The following is a 17,872-nucleotide window of genomic DNA, read 5'->3' as shown; positions in this document are numbered from 1 at the left end:
GACAGACAGATTCAAACACGCTCTCAACACCCAGGAGCAATTTAGCATGTCCAATTGTCCTGACTACACTGTCGCTGGAAAACCAGAGTACCCTGAGGAAAGCCACACAGACAGGGGGAGAACATGCAATCTCCACACAGAGAGGACCCTGGTCACCCAGACAGAGAATGAAACCCAGGCCCTACTTGCTGTGAGGGGACAGCGCTACCCACCACGCCACCGTGCTAACGTGATTCAGTATGCCACATCCTCCTTTGCACAGCTCCACATACTCTCAGTATCGGTACTGCCTGTTTTCTTTTTGTATTTATTGTATGTTTTTCATCTTTATTGCACTGTATTGTCTGCATTGTGTCTATTGTACTGTTTCGTGCTTGTGTTCCTGTGTCGGTCCTGGACGAATGTTTTTTTCTTCACTGTGTACTTGTATGTAGCTGAAATGACAACAAAGCCTCTTGAACTTGACATCAAGTCTACACGCCTTCAACTGGATGCGGTTTGAGTTTGAAGTTTTGGGAATGTATTTTAATCATTTTATCTGGGTGACTATTGACGTCTATGGTTTATTAGCAATGAAGCCTTGCAGCTTCAGTGCTAAACTGAAGAAGCAAAATCCGGACACCAAACATGTCGTGGCTGATGGACTTTACCTCTGGTAAGTGTAAAACATGTTTACTGTTCTTTTCAGACACCAAACATGCCTGGGCTGAGCGACTGCATTTGCAGTGAGAGGATAACGGTTTAAATTAGAATGAAATGCTTTCCGATTATTTCCTGCATGTTGAACTTACGAGAACGTCTTTTCAGCACGTCATAGGCCTCTTCTTCAAAGGGAGCCACCATACTGTTAAACTGTTGGAGGTCATCCTTAATGACGAGCATTCTGAAAAAGACAAAAAAGAGGAAAAGTCAAGCCCAGCTCAGCTATTCCGGTCCCAGAATAGGGGCAGAAGTGGATTTAAAGGGAACCTTATTCATTCAATTCAAATCTGTGTCCTCTCCAGTTTTTCCCACCTGATCTCCCTCAAAAGCAGGAGCTTCTCTGGCCTGTCCAGGATGGCCAGCAGGGGGAGCACTAGAGCCTTTAGCTCCTGCTCTCTTGAGTACTGCAAAACACAGCAGAATCTTTTTTTTTTACAACATATACCGTAATGAATATGTAAGGATATAGACTAATTGGGTGGTTCTGTTAGTCAGCTGTTAAGGCAGCAACACTATATTACACGGTTTCCATTACCCGCCTACAAATCTCCATGACCACAGCCGCATCCTCCTCTTCCAGCAGTTTAGTGGCCATCTCCTCTACCTGAGTAAGCAAGTCCAGGTCTGACAATCCATGATTCTTAGTCCCTGGTGAGAGAAAATATAGGTCTTTACGCTTTCTTCTATGCTCTAACCTATGTAGTCATTTTGTTGTGTCAGCTGTATTGTCTTACAGTTGTGTGGCTTTTGGGGTTTTCTATGTATTGTTCCCCTTGGGGTCTCCCCTGACCCCCTTCGCCTTCTTCCCCAAACTTTTGATTGTCACCTACTTCCCCTCTCTCTTTGCTTTTTCCCCCCGACCCCCAGCATCTCTACTTAACCATGCTAGAGCATGTATTCTTTAGACTGGTAACTGGACTGGACTGCTGACACACTGATGACCAAGCTGTGGCTGTGTGTTTTTCTCTGCACGCACATGAATGTTGATGGGCCACACTGCACCCGTACTCTGTATGTGTAAATAAACCCCACTCTCCTGACTCTGCCTGCCTAATTTCTAACAATGTGGTCAAAGACAAGCACAGGGAAGACGAGGACCTGACCTACGTGCTTCCCAGCAGGTCAAGAAAACAGTTGAAAAGCCTAAATGGTAAAACAAGAGCACTGTAATTTCTTTCTTGTAGTTTCTTAGAGTCTCCTCCACTGCATGCCTAGTGAGAGGGCATAAAACCTATTAAAGCCAGAAACACTTACAAAAAATAGGATGTGCTTGTGGAGTTTTGGAGACCAGCCAAACTGCTCTGACTCAAGCGGGAGTGAATATACTGCTGTATTCCTGGTTTCACCAAAACAAAGTGTACAGAACTTCCAACAATAGAACAGAATACAGTTCAGAACCATTAGCCGACTGTGTTTGCACACAGAGGAATCCGACCTGGGTGGCACGGTGGCATGGTGGGTAGCGCTGTCGCCTCATAGCGAGGAGGGCTTGGGTTCGATTGACTGGTGTCCTCTTTGTGTGGAGTTTGCATGTTGACTGCGTGGGTTTCCTCTGGGTTCTCTGGTTTCCTCCCACAGTCCAAAGACATGCAGTCAGGCCAAATGGACATGCTACATTGCCCCTGGGCGTGAGTGACTGTCTGTGTCTGTCTGTCTACCCTGCGATGGACTGGTGACCGTTCCAGGGTGTACCCTGCCTTCCCCCTGATGGGATAGGCTCCAGCGCGACCCTGAGAGAGAAGCGGCTTAGAAAACGATGGATGGATAGAATTAGACCTCCACATTTAACCCACCCACAATCATGCACACTATTGAACACACACACTAATGGGCAGAGAGCACAGGGCAGCCCTATCCATGGCTGGGGCCCATCCCAGACATGTACACTCACACCAAGGGCAATTTAGCATGTCCAACTGGACAGCCTGCATGTCTTTGGATTGGGAGACATGTAATAATAATAATAATAATAATACATTGGATTTATAACGCACTTTTCATTTATAGTAAATCCCAAAGTGCGTACAGTGTAAAACATAAAAGATAATAACAATAAAAAAAAAACAAAAATAATAATAATAATAATAATAATAATAATAAAATATAATACTTTATTGTCCATATGTCCTCCTAAAAAGATATGTCTTTAGTCCCTTTTTAAAAGAATCAGTTGTCTGAGGCTTCCTCAGATGGTCAGGCAGGGCATTCCAAAGGCGTGGAGCTGCAGAACAAAAGGCACGGTCACCCATGGTACAAAGTTTTGTTCTGGTTGGAAGAAGAAGGTTGGAGATGCACAGAGCGAAGGGCTCGTAGACATGTCTGTGGTACTAACAGTTCTTTTAAGTAAGAGGGAGCCTGGCCATGAACACATTTGTGTGTAAGGAGGAGAACCTTGTATTCAATCCTCTTAGTCACAGGGAGCCAGTGAAGAGACTGAAGAACAGGTGTAATGTGCTCATTTTTGCGTACCTTCATCAGGACCCTGGCTGCACTGTTTTGAACATACTGTAATCTCTGAATACTCTTACTAGGGAGCCCCAAGAGAAGAGCATTACAGTAGTCCAGTCTTGAGGACACAAAAGCTTGCACCAGTCTTTCAGCATCAGACAGACTGAGGATAGGACGCAACTTGGCAATATTTCTGAGATGGTGGTAGGCAGTCTTACAAATATGTTTAATATGACTATCAAAAGTGAGTTGTGAATCCAGTTTAACACCCAGGTTGTTGACTGTAGAGGATAAGGAAATGTCTTGTCCAAAGAGTGTAATTCTGGAAACATGGGATAGCCGGATCTGTTGTTGGGTTCCAACCATAATTACCTCAGTTTTTGCACTGTTCAGCTGAAGAAAATTATGAGCCAACCACACTTTTATTTCCTCCAAGCAGTCATGAAGTTGAGTGAGAGGGGTTGCTGACTGAGAAGTTGATGACAGTAATGATGGTGAAGAGCCAACTTTCAGGTAAAGTTGTAGGTCATCAGCATAGCAATGAAAAGAAATTCCATAGCGTCTGATAACATTGCCCAGTGGCAATAAATACAGAATAAAAAGGATAGGGCCAAGGACCGATCCCTGAGGAACTCCACAGGTCACTGAGTGAGTCTGAGATCTGGCTTTCCCAAGCTCAACAAATTCTGTTCTGTCCATTAGATAAGATTTAAACCAGTCCAATGCAGTGTCTTTGATGCCAATGATGTAACAGAGCCTGTTCAGAAGTATGCCATGATCAACAGTGTCAAATGCTGCAGACAGATCCAGGAGGACAAGAAGTGAAGGGGAGCCAGTATCTGCTGCCATTAATAGGTCATTTGTAACTCTGATCAGGGCAGTTTCAGTGCTGTGGGCAGAGCGGAAACCTGATTGGAACTTCTCAAAAAGATCATTATGCCTGAGATGATCCAGAAGACAGGCTGCAACTGTTTTCTCCAAGACCTTGGAGAGGAAAGGGAGATTTGAGATTGGCCTGTAGTTTCCAATGACATCAGGGTTGAGGGAGAGTTTTTTTATCTGTGGTTTAATTATAGCAGTTTTTAGAGCAATAGGGACTTGACCAGTTTGGAGAGAGTGATTTATTATGGTCGTAATCAGAGGACTAATAATGGCGATGTTAGCTTTCACCATGGCTGTGGGAAAGGGATCCAGATTACAGGTGGAAGAGTTTGTGCCTCTGATCGTGTCTTCAATCTCTCTCTGTGAGAGTACAGGGAAACAGCTCAGAGGCTCAGAGACCTCAGACTGTAATGAAGCAACCTGCACAGGTATGGTGGAAGAGGTTGATAATGCACTGTGAATTTTGTCAATTTTCTTTGAGAAGACAGTCAGAAATTCATCACACTGCTCATGTGTGGTTTTAAGTGGCGGGAGAGCTTGGGGTTTGAGGAGGAGGTTTATTGTTGAAAACAGCTGTTTGGAATTTCCCATTCCATTTGTAATAATTTTGGAGTAATACTGAGAGCGAGACACTTTGAGAGACCTTGAGTAGGACTTCTGATGCTCACGATAGGCGATCCTGTGAACAGTGAGCCCGGAAGCTTTATAACGTCGCTCAAGGACACGACCAGCTGTCTTCATTCTCCGTAGATTTTCAGAGAACCAGGGAGCAGATCGAGAGAAAGTGACCACTCTAGATTTGACAGGAGCATGATAATCCAGAACACTGCTTAAGGTCCACACAGAAAGGACCCTGGTCGTCCGGCCGGGGAATCGAACCCAGGCCCTTCTTGCTGGAGGTGATAGCGCTACCCACTGTGCCACCCTTTTTAAATTGGCCACAGATACTGGCCCACACATAACACAAAGGGCAATTTAATGGTGCAGAAATTCCCGTTTGAAACTGCACTCCTTGCGTTAGCACACTAGTTGTGTTACACCTAATAGAAAATGTGTTGGACAGTTCCACCTTGTATTTTGAGATCACGTCACCTTACACTCTGCTCTCCACTCGCACATTATCTCTCATTATATAACAGTTAGTTCCGGCCACTCAAGCTAATTGGTTGAGAGTCGTTCTAACGGTGCTGTTATTTCACCATAACATCACAGGTTTTTCACAAACACTATCACTCCACTGAGATGCTGTTGCTAAGCAACGACTCTGACAGCTGTAGGAGACGCTCAAGCCATTTAAACGTTTTTACTTCTTACTTTGCCACAAACAGGAAATGGACGCTGTTAAGACCACATCTGACCGAGAGCCGATTCAGTCCAACTCTGAAGACGAGACGACACTAAATTCCCAAACTGTCGTCGCCACTGAGCAGCTTTTCAGTCGGCAGCTGTGACAGAAGAACAGCTGAACAACCTGGAATCAGCCAGAAATGAACCCAACACCATTCGCCAAACTAAACGGGCTGTAAGAAGCTTTACAGACCAGCTGGAACAAAACAACATTAATACTGATCTGGAGAAACTGACCAAACTGAGCTGAACCTGATATTGGCTCAGTTTTATGGCTCAGTCTGAACTTCAGACGGTGAGGCTTGCAGACTGTGCAGCGAGTGGGCGGAGCTCATTACTCTGACGCCGCGTTCACGGCCAGTTTATTCATTTCTTACTGCATTTATTTACCTGCTGTGCTGTTATTCACCTTCGTTTCGTGCCTGCGACCAAATCACAGTCAAATCACACTCCCTCTCATGCTCTATTGCTTGAGTAGACTGTATTACCACAGCCAGGCTCGGATCTGGACGGGGATTTGGAGGAATTCCTCTTCCAGCGCAGGCCAAATAAAGTTCTGGAGCGCTGCAGTGGACTCCTGCCTTCCTCTCTGCTCTCCCTCTGCTTCCTCTTCTTTTTCCTCTGCTCGTCCTCTGTGGAAGGAAGAAGGATGGATTCAAGAGTGGCTTTAGGAAAGCATCAAAGAGACTGCTGAGACCTTGCATTAGCACGCGCCTTCAGTTATCGGATCATGTTTGGATTTCTGCGACAACTTTACCGAATGAAAAGTCAGGTATAAATAACATCCAGGAATCGCTGAGATCAGATTGTGATTGGATTTCGAGCAAACCAATGCCCAATCTAAATCTGTGGAAGTGCTGTTAAAAGGAAAGGTGATCGGACAGGACCTGTTTATACCCGCACCCAATAATTTGATCATAATCGGATTTCTGCAGCTATACAATTATTCAAATGGTCACATGAACACCATACTCTTATCTAGAAATCTGATTAAGAAATCCGAGAGGCTGGATTTTAGCTCAGTGATCAGATTCCTCAGTGCATGTGATCTCTTACTCTGATTTCTTTCGGATTTCTCAGTCTGCGCATCCGTGAGATCAGATGTCGCGAGATGCGGCAAAACACCGTTGGAGCGGCGCTGAAACCAAACTTGAAATAAAGGATTTAAATATTCTTCACCTTCTAGACGACGTGTGTTCATATTGACTACTCAAGTGCATGTAAACTTGTTGATTGGATTACTGACAAAATCCAATTTTCTCCAGTTATCCGAGTTATTAAGCGCATGTAAACTACAAGTTACAACTTTTGCATGTGTCCCAACATTTGGAACGTGTTGCAGGCATCATATTTGGAATGAGCACATATTTACAAACAATACATAAATAAATAAATAAACAAAGTCCTTTTTCAGTGTTAAAGTTGAGACTTTAGCAAGCAAACTAGGCGTGAAAGCAGCCTTACACTACATGTCCAAAAGTTTGTAGACACCTGCTCACCTAGTGTTCCTCTTGAAATGAAGGGAATGAATTTGTCCCCTTTTGCTGCAGTAACAGCTTCTACTCTCCTGCTTACACTAGATGTTGAAACATTGCTGTGCGGATTTGACTGCATTCAGCCACAAGAGCATTAGTGATGTCAGGTACTGATTTTGGTTGATCAGTTCTGGATCACAAATGCCACTCCAACTCATCTCACAGGTACTGGATGGGGTGGGGAGGTTGCTTTATGAACATCTAGCTGACTCACTGCATTGGGCATGTCGGCTCATGTGTGGCTGCTCCGTCCAATTCTACTGGTCAGTGCATTTCCATGGAGACTATACAAGCTGTGTGAATGACTCTGTCAGCAATGGGTGCAGCTTAAAGCAGACGAACGCACTTATAAAGGCTGTCTAAATATTTCTGGGCCAATATTGCTTTAGGATAAGAAGTCACTGACCTGACACAGTCATGTGGCTCAGTGTCCTGTGTACGGGTGGACTAGGCCTGCTTAGAGCCATCAGGACAGACGTCTTTCTCCCCTCTTTCTTTTCTTCTCCTTCTCTTCTGTTCTCCTCTCCTCCTTCATAACGGATGGCGGAGTCCTGCAGTAGCTCAGTGGGGCCTCGGCTCAAGCTCGTTTCCATTTGCTCTGTGTGGACAGCCTCATCAGAGTGGTCTAGAGAAAACTGGCCCTCAATGAAGCTGGACATGTCGGCCATTTGGCCTCCAAAGGGCTGGCAGAGAGGCAGCGTGGCCTGTGAGAGTCCAGTCATGGAGCTTAGGAGCGTCCCAGAGGACAGAGAGGAGGCGGAGGAGTGCGAGTCTGAGCCCTGAGAGGAGGAATGGAACATTTTACTGCTCCCTGAAAGAAAAGGATAAACAGCATCATCACAGAATTATAAGTCCAACTCAGTGTCAGTTAGTTTTATTTATAAAACACTCTTGAAACAACTTGTGTTGCCCAAAGTGCTGTACATCAAATCAACACACACAAACAACACAAGAAATTAAAATATAAAAATAATAAGAAGAGTAAAAAGAGTAAAAAAGTTGAAGACTTAAAACACAGACTTTAACATGTGTAATCCCCACAGCCCCTCACTATTCAAATGTGAGTTTGTATAAGTACGTTTTGAAGGTGCTTGGCAAATAGCAGGCGGCAGAATGTTCCATAGTTCCAACGCACAACATTGCAGAAACAATGAAGAAACTTCATGTGGCCTTCAGATCAGCTCAAGAACAGCATAGAGAGCTTCATGGAATGGGTTTCCATGGCTGAGCAGCTGCATCCAAGCCTTACATCACCAAGCGCAACACAAAGTGTGGAATGCAGTGGTGTAAAGAGCCGCCACTGGACTCTAGAGCAGTGGAGACGTGTTCTCTGGAGTGACCAATCACACTTCTCCATCTGGAAATCCGATGGACGAGTCTGGGTTTGGTGGTTGCCAGGAGACGGTACTTGTCTGACTGCATTGTGCCAAGTGTAAAGTTTGGTGGAGGGGGGATCATGGTGTGGGGTTGTTTCTCAGGAGTTGGGCTCGGCCCCTTAGTTCCAGTGAAAGGAACTCTTAAAGCTTCAGTACCAAGAGATTTTGGACAATTTCATGCTCCCAACTTTGTGGGAACAGTTTGGGGACGGCCCCTTCCTGTTCCAACATGACTGCCCACCAGTGCACAAAGCAGGTCCATAAAGACACGGATGAGCCAGTTTGGTGTGGAAGAACTTGACTGGCCTGCACAGAGTCCTGACCTCAACCCCATAGAACACCTTTGAGATGAATTAGAGTGGAGACTGTGAGCCAGGCCTTCTTGTCCAACATCAGCGTCTGACCTCACAAATGCGCTTCTGGAAGAACGGTCAAAAATTCCCATAAACACTCCTAACCCTTGTGGAAAGTCTTCCCAGAAGAGTTGAAGCTGTTAAAGCTGCAAAGGGTGGGCCGACATCATATTAATCCCTATGGATTAAGAATGGGATCTCACACAAGCCTGTGGATCTCACTATCAAACCTGGTGAAGAGCTGTCATATTAGAATGATATTAATTTGCCTGCAGCCAAACGGGATTCATTATACTGAAAACTTTTAAATGGCGTAAATTTAATGTGAATGTAGTTAAATATGTAATTACATACAAAAGGCACTGCAAAATGAAAGGAATAATGCTTGAGGTCAAAGACTCAAACTAGAAGTTCTGTCTTACGTTTGTCCATCCAGGTGTATTCGGCCACCATCTCCTGATACGCAGGGTATCTCCCCGCCTCCTGCAGGTCAAGCAAGACAAACGCTCTCACTCAGAGGAATGCATTAAATGTTCCGCTAGGACTTCAGTCAAATCCAACACGCGTTTTCTGCTCAAACACAGATCAGCTCAGATTAGACAACATTAGGCCTGCTTTAGACTTTGGGATCCTACAGAGAAATGTCAGAGACGCAATTCATGGAAACTTAAGGGGAAATTAATGGAAAAAGAGCTTTTTGGATCATTTCTTTTGGTTAGTTTGTCCTAAAATTTTTATTGTCAAATTATTTTAAAACAAAAATTCCAAAGAAATGGAGATCCAAGGTTTTCTCCCAACAGCATCAACACTTTCAGTACTGCGTAAAACAGTCTTACGCAGCCCAAAAGCCAGAAAAAACACCAAATCACATCAATAGAAATTAAATAAATACAGCAAAACACAACCAGACAGTCTTGCTCTGAAGAAAGTTTTAATTTGTAGGTTATATTGAAAAAAAGTTTATTGATTCAAATGTGTACGTCAGTTTTACGTGAATAAAATGATACATGAACACATATTTTCTTCTTCTCTATTTTCTCAGATGCCTAAGATTTTAATAAAAGTGTTAATAGACACTAATAAAAATGCTAATAAAGCATTCTGTATATTAGTTTTGTCAGCATCTAATAGATGTCGACAGGTCTTTCTATCAACTTTGTCACAACAAGACAAAAAATGCATAAAGTCCAGTTACAGTGTATTTGTAGTGTCTGGAAAGTTAAGTAATACTTTTTTAATCCCACAAACGGGGAAACTCCACACTAAAGTACTAAAGTACAGAAACTAATTACATTTACTCAGATACTGTCCACCTCTGGTGATTTTCAAGGCATGATCACACACTTTATTAAAACCGGTGTTTTCTGTTGTTATGTCAGTCTGGAATTCAGTTATATGTGCCTTTGGAAAACCATGTCATATTTTTTTCAAACTTTTAGTAATTTTACAGCTTTTGAACCAGCAGGACACTTAAGCTGTAAAGAAAAGGCGTGAAAAATCTACAGCAGGTGAGACGGCGGGGGAATCCACTCTACATTTGCATAAAAGCATAAAAGCTTATTTAGACCCCATAATAACCCGGCGTTTCAACAGTGAAGTGAATCGAACATTTTGTGTTTATATTATTTTACTGTTCAAAGGTAAAAAAGATCTGCTTCTACTTCTCGGTCAGTTCTCTTTCCCACCATGGCGATCATCTGCATTTAAGCTCCTAAGGGTTACTTGCCAATCACTGACCACTTCTGGTTACATCACAGTGTCATTTTATAGAATTCATTTCTAAAATCTTCATTTCTTGATTTGTGTGTTGTTTTGTCTTTCTGCTTCCAGATTGACCACCAGCCGCCGCATATCAGCACCCAGTGTACACCAAGACTATCAGCGCTGTATTAAAGTTTAATAGTGTTAACATAAGGCAGACAGAGCGGAGCGAGTTCAGGAGTCTGGCAATATCACACCTGATCCTACAGCGCTGTAAATAATGCACACCGGCGCTCCGTCCCTCACACAGAGCACAGCGTTACGCTCACACAGCAGCTGCTGCCTTACCTCATCACCACCGTGGGGAGTGTGTGTGTAGTGGTGCGGGGGGGGGGGGGGGGGTGGGGGGGGGGGTCATTTTCTTTTCAATATTTAAAGTAATAATATTCCAGCTTTGTGCAACATCATATGAAATCTTCAAGAATTACATTCTAATACATTAATATCTAGAATATTCAAATAAAGTTAATATACAGAATCAAATTCTAATAAATAAAACATCCAGAATGAAGTTCTAATGATTTTAATATCCAGAATGAAGTTCTAATTAATATCCAAAATGTAGTTCTAATGAACTGCTATCTAGAAAGAAGTTCTAATAAAATTAATATTCTGAATGAAGTTATAAAGAAATCCAGAATTAAGCTACTCTGATTCAATACCCAAAGAGTACACACACACACACACACACACACACACCGACGAAAACACACACACACACACACCGACGCACACACACACTCACACACACCTTCTAAGCTGCTTATCCTTCTGGATTGCGGGAGGAGTTGGAGCCGATCCCAGCAGTCAATGGGTGGAAGGCACCCAAAGATCAGTACTAATGAAAAATATCCAGAAAAAGCTTCTAATCAAATGAATACTCAGTGTTTGTGGATGAAAGTTTACTGTTAACCCATAATCAGAACATATTATTCATCATTTAATACCATATTGTGGTTTGAAACAAGTGAACAAAACATCTAACATACCAAAGAGATTCCAAACCTTTAACTGTAGCGTGTGTGTGTGTGTGTGTGTGTGTGTGTTTGTCTGTGTGTGTGTGTGTGTGTGTGTGTGTGTGTGTGTGTGTGTGTATGTGTGAGGTACTCACCTTTATAATCAGTGTGATGTGTGATTGGCTTTTCAGGACTTCCACCGCTCTGCTGTGAGTGACATCCTCAAAGCTCACTCCATTAGCGGACAGGATCTGATCCCCCATCTTAATCCCACCCTGCTCCGCCAGCCCTCCGGGATCCAGCCTGGAGAGAAACAAACAAGCACACACATCATCCTGTCTGTGACTTGTTTTCAGTCCTCTCTGAGACGTGGCTGCAGGTTTTCATTCCAACAGAACAGGAGCTCACTTAATCAGCCGTTTGAAGACTGACACCAACACATTAACCTACCACACCTGGTCCAGGTAATGAAGCCCATCAGGGGCTTCTGAATGATAGAGCCAGCTGTGATGGCTCTCCAGGGTGGCAGACCTCCAGGACCTCCAGGACCAGGACTGGGCAACTACAGTACTAGGCAAAAGTCTCCGTCTTCTCAGCAATTTAACGGGTTTTCCATCCACCAGTTTATTGTGACTTTTAAAAATGTGCAAAGAAAAACCTGAATGCACTAAAAAAGAGTTTTACGGCTGTAAAGATTTTTTTTCTGACGAAATTTCGTAAATGCGCTGAACTTTCGCGGAACGTTTGACTGGAAACCCGGACATTGTTCCAAATCGTTCATCTGATTTATCCTAAAAACCCATTAGAAGGAATGCGAACTTCCGTTAAAAGTAAAAATTTTACAAGAATTTCTTGTTTTTTAAAAAGCTGGCCACTGAGAAAAAGCCAAGCAGCTCAGGACACTTTATTTTTAGGGGTTGTTCATACAGCCATTTAGGACTGAATCAGCAACGCCTATGTGATCACATGGCTAACACTTTGGGTACTTCAGTTATGCTACTGATAATTAAGCAATAGACCACAGAGGGAGTGTGTCATCCTGAAATAACATCTCAGCTGTGATCTGGTGGTCGTAGATCATCACAGCCGTGATGTTATAGTGACTCACTCCTCGAGTGTCTCTACTGCTTTAATACAGCAGTTAAATAAATACAGTAAGAAATGAATAAACTGGCCGTGAACGTGGCGTTTAATATGTTTTAATGTTCAGTTCCTTCCTCCTAATTATAGCTCCTTAACGAGCAGCTTGTTGCTACGTCAGAGTAACGAGCTCCGCCCACTCGCTGCTCCGCCAGAAGTTCGTGCTCCAGCTCCTCACACACCGACTGACAGTTTGGGAATTTAGTGTCGTCTCGTCTTCAGAGTCGGACCAAATCGGCTGTCGGTCAGATGTGATCTTAACAGCGTCCATTTTCTGTTTGTGGCAGAATAAGAAGTAAAAACGTTCAAATGGCTCGAGCGCCTCCTACAGCTGTCAGAGTCGTTGCTTAGCAACTTTGTTTTTTAACCCGATTTTCTCCTCAATTTAGTCGGAAATTAGGAAATTAGGAAAAGGAAAGGAAGGAAAGCGCCGGCCGCCAGATCTGTTACGTCAGGGATCACTTCATTTGAACTGCTGCATAACATTAATATAATGTCATTGCAGATGTCATACATATGTCATATTTACATTCACGGCGTTTGTCAGACGCTCTTATCCAGAGTCAGGCTACACTGCCATTAATTGTACTGACAGATGTTTGACTCCGTTCTCCTCATTGACTGTACACATGAGATGGATTTGTTAAGTTCCATTAGCAGCACACCTGATTTCACTTAATCAACTGCTGATCAACCTAACCAGGTATTGGATGATAACTGCTTGGAATACTGGACTGCCATGAGGAGAGATTTGACCTTGACCTACATAAAATCACTACTTACTGTCTTAATATTATTAGTTTTTTCTAAGCAATTAAACACTTGCTGCCCAGATAAACAGCTTTTCAAATAAAATTTTGCCAAAGATGTTTGCCCAGTGCCACGCTTCCCTCCGTTCCTGCCAGCTTCCGGACTCCATTTCCCAGAACCCGACTCCCGATCGCATGACTACCAACCTCAACCACAGGACTCTCCAACCTTCTGCCTCACCTGACTACTGATCAATCACACCTGCTCCTCGCTATGGTTACCTGATAGTTTAGTATATGAGCCCCAGCTTTAGCTCAGCTCAGTGTGAAGTCCTGCCTTTGCTTTTGTCGCAGACAAATTTCCAATGTTTGAATAAAATCACGAGAGTCTTGTTAAGAGTCGCGTCATCTCAATCGTTTACTGTAAGGTGGTCAGAACGTCTGTCTTAAGTCAGTCTTTTTCTCGACTTGACGCTACGACAAAATCAACCGTGTTTAATATTGTCATTAAGTTTTAAGTCCTGGCTCATGCAAATAGTGACGCCAGGAGTGTGCATGAGTGCTTGTGGGCGAACGCATGTCTGTTTGCCATTTTGTGTGTGAACCTTGCTTTGTTTTCTTCCACCTTTCCTTTTTCCCTTGCCCTCTCAGTATTGTTGTGATTTCTGGTTTGGCCCTGTTCCCGTTTTTTGGACTCCCCCCATGGTTCCTATTTTGGTGTATGGGTTTTTTTGGCATTGGACTGGCTGACTGGAGTTATGGATACTCCCTTTAAACCCTTTTTTACTGAGAGCGTCTGAATCCTGTCCGAGCCCGAGACACAGCTCTGTATATGATACCAAACCCGCAAATAAGTAAACGCCATAAGCTTTCCCCTCACATCTGCACTGAGGAGCCGCACTCACTTTGAGACGTAGATGCCGAGGCCGTACTCGGTGCCCCCGCGAATGTTGAGCCCCAGATACGGCTGACAGAGGGACGTCTGTAGATGAACTGTCCGACACAGAGCTGCATCTGAGCGACGGTCTGGGACAGCGGCTCCTCCTTCGTCCACCACCATCCTCCTGTGGATCAGATCTACCCTATACACAGATATACACTCACAGACACTTTAGTAAAAACCCCTTTCTCATAGCTCCACCCTGCCAGCGTACAGTCCACTCTCAACACAGCAGGGACACTGACATTGTCCAGCAACACTGCTGTGTCTGATACACTCGTATCAACACCAGACACACTACCACGTCAATGTCACTGCTGTGCTGAGAACGATGCACCTTACCAGTAATATCTGCACCACCTGAGGATTATCTAGACAACAGCAGTCCTGAGGTCAGAATCTGACCAATGACGGGTCGTGTAGAGGGGGCTGATATTCAGATGGACTACAGTCTGTAACTGTACACCTACATAGTGGAGCTACAAGGTATCATTAATCATTAATAAAGCTTATTATTTGGCAACTGCTTTGAATTACTTGCTAACTACTATGAAACTTTAAACACTGACCCTTGGAGTTGAATGAATAAAGGCCTCATATCATGGAAAACTACATGTCCCTCACGTTTGGGAAAGAAATGAGTTGGAAGCATTACGTAAACATTGCTTCCAAACATACTATCCGCTCCCCAGCCTACAAGGTCCATATATGGAAACTACGCTAGAAAAAAATGATTTTACATTCATTGTTTTGCTGACGTGGTAAGAACTCATTGACACCCATCTGCCTGTTCAGACTCTAGCAGTTTTGCTTCACCCATTCATGGTCAAGTTTTCAGGAGGGTTTCAGCCTGAACAGCTTTTTAAATGGGGCTCAATACATGCTGATGGCAGCCAATCAGAACATTTCTATGTTTATATATTAGTCTTAAAGGGGCAGTAACAACAGCTGCCTGTTTCTGAGGGTTACGTATGCATTGGAAAATGGTCAGGCTAAAATGAATGAAAGTTTCTGGTAAATAAAGCCACACATACATTATAAGCAGAGCTTGGGCTGGGGGCCGGGGGGTTGAGGGGCATAAAATGCAAGACAAATATAGGATATGGACCCTTTAAGGCTGCACTATATAAAGAGAGACCCATTGCAGCAGTTTGTCTTCTTAAATCCTGACTCATGAATAATTCATGATGGTAAGTGTGTGTTGCTCACCAGGTGGTTTTCTCGTTGCAGTATCGGACTCCTGGGACCCAGCCCACCCTCTGGAGAACCAATCGGAGACGGCGGTGACCCGTTAGGACCTTTACTGCACTGCTCATGCTGATGTTCTCCAGACTGATACCGTTCACCTCCAGCAGCTTATCACCCACGCACAGACCGGCCTGCTCTACACACATGGTAAGAGAGTGTAAACACAAGCAGAACGAACCAAATATAGAAATACATCATGGGGCATCGATCTGAAGGTCGTGCTTCACCTGTATTTATTTTAGACTGTTAGAATTACACTAATCGATCACATGACTGGTAGGTTTGGAAACTTCCAAAAACACATCAGACAAAGCTGCACTCTGTAGTTCTACAGTTACAGACTGTAGTCCATCTGTTTCTCTGATACTCTGTTACCCTGTTCTTCAGTGATCAGGACCCCCATGGACCCTCACAGAGCAGGTACTATTTGGGTGGTGGGTCATTCTCAGCACTGCAGTAACACTGACGTGGTGGTGGTGTGTTAGTGTGTGTTGCGCTGGTCTGAGTGGATCAGACATAGCAGTGCTGCTGGAGTTTTTAAACACCTCAGTGTCACTGCTGGACTGAGAACAGTCCACCAACCAAAAATATCTAGCCAACAGCGTCCTGTGGGCAGCGTCCTGTGACCACTGATGAAGGACTAGAGGATGACCAACACAAACTGTGCAGCAGCAGATGAGCTGTCGTCTCTGACTTTACATCTACAAGGTGGACCGACAAGGTAGGAGTGTCTAATAGAGTGGACAGTGAGTGGACACAGTGTTTAAAAACACCTGCAGCACTGCTGTGTCTGATCCACTCATACCAGCACAACAACTGTCCTGACCACTGAAGAACAGGGTAACAAAGTATCAGAGAAACAGATGGACTACAGTCTGTAACTGTAGAACTACAAAGTGCAGCTATACAGTAAGTGGAGCTGATCAAATGGACAGAAACAAGGTGGCGGTCATGAAGTTATGCCTAAGTTTTCCGTAATTTGTGACTTGAAAGGTGAGAGACAAACTACACTCAAGCACAGCTTTTCCTCTCACAAACAGTGCAAAACGATTGACTGTTTTAAAGGTGCAGTCTGTAAGAATTGATGGTATTTAGGAATGCGTTTACAGACTGCGACTTCACTACAGACTTCCTCCTTCACCCCTCCCTTTCCAAGCATGTAGTAGAATCAACGGTGGCTATTATGGGTTCTTCTTTGAGGACAAGGATTCTCCGTGCCTCACTTTTCCTTGCGCTAATTAATCAGTACACATCTTCATTTCTCTCAAACTTCTGACAAGACATAATGGTGTGGTGAATTTGATCTTATTAATTCTATAGTCGTAATATTATTTTCTATCATATTGGTTATTAGACTGTGTAGATTCTGGTTGAGTTTATTCTGTGGGCCTCTGACTGAAATGGTGGAGCTGATGCAGGAGGCATCTGAGCAGGAAAGGGGCCCCCTGAATGTAAACAATGCTATATATGGGGGTTAGGCGACTGGGGCCATTTTGGACAAGAACGTATGTTTATACCAAATTTGGCTGAAGAAGATCCATACATAGGGGCTATTTTGACAGAAACCAGGTGTCCACACCGGTATAAAACCTGGAGTTGTAAACGTATGTGTCAGAGAAATTTGGGCTCTTCTCTCCAAGCTGGTTCGCGAAGGCTTGTCTGTGACTTCGACCTCTCAATGCTAATAAACATCTTTATATGCAAGAGACGAGTGTCACCGAAGAGTTTGTTCCTACACCTTTACAGCATCGCAACTAAAGAAACCACAATGGGCAGCCAGCAATGGCAGCAACCGCTCATTCTTCTTCTTTCTATGGCTAGAGCACCACTAAATGCAAGCTGCCACCTTTAATGAAAAAACGGGCAAGGCGCTCCCTGGAGCCAGTGTTTGGAAGCCTCTGTTGAAAGATGACCCGCTCCCTATGTAGATATGAAGGGAGGAAGCTCATATCGAAGCTAATGAAAACACAATGATTCTTAATTACAGGTGATATACGTTAATGAAAGCATGCTTTTGTATATTATATTCCATTTCTGCTCATAGATTCCCCTAAAAATTACACACTGCACCTTTAACCTTTAGCCTTAAGTTCATTGAACTTTACATAAGTTAACAGAAGGTAAAACACAGGTTATAGTTCTGTCAATGTAGAAGTCCAGTGAACGAAGTCGGACACCTAACTTGAAGTTAAAACACTTACGTTTTAACTGTGTTTAAATGCTGATGTGCTCCTATCTGAACCTTAACCGCAAGGCCTGGAATGATCATGAAAAGTTAAGTGGTTATGAAAAATAAATGTCATTTACTATAGAATTATCTTTATCGTTCGTTGTCTGAGGCTACTTATGCATGCACTTCAATTTTGCTTCGCTTTTTCTTGTAATGTCACAATACTTCAAGTTTTCACAACAAACGATAAATAATGATTCGCTGT

General features: G+C 43.6%; 1 protein-coding gene across 1 annotated transcript in view; it reads right to left on the bottom strand.

The window, feature by feature from the left end:
* Positions 1-17,872, bottom strand: part of pdzd7b (PDZ domain containing 7b) — a 31,549-nt gene that overhangs the window by 9,841 nt on the left and 3,836 nt on the right. The window contains exons 3-11 of the mRNA XM_037543896.1: positions 15,399-15,573; positions 14,155-14,331; positions 11,516-11,663; positions 9,066-9,126; positions 7,321-7,725; positions 5,868-6,011; positions 1,238-1,350; positions 1,015-1,106; positions 792-883 (exon numbers count right to left, since the gene is read on the bottom strand). Coding sequence (XP_037399793.1) covers positions 792-883; positions 1,015-1,106; positions 1,238-1,350; positions 5,868-6,011; positions 7,321-7,725; positions 9,066-9,126; positions 11,516-11,663; positions 14,155-14,331; positions 15,399-15,573 — 1,407 coding nt within the window. The remainder of the gene's footprint in view (positions 1-791; positions 884-1,014; positions 1,107-1,237; positions 1,351-5,867; positions 6,012-7,320; positions 7,726-9,065; positions 9,127-11,515; positions 11,664-14,154; positions 14,332-15,398; positions 15,574-17,872) is intronic.

Source organism: Pygocentrus nattereri, chromosome 13 (genome assembly GCF_015220715.1).
Source record: "Pygocentrus nattereri isolate fPygNat1 chromosome 13, fPygNat1.pri, whole genome shotgun sequence".
Lineage (NCBI taxonomy): Eukaryota > Metazoa > Chordata > Actinopteri > Characiformes > Serrasalmidae > Pygocentrus > Pygocentrus nattereri.
The sequence above is the reverse complement of the archived record's forward strand: the minus strand, read 5'-3'. Positions and strand labels throughout refer to the sequence as shown.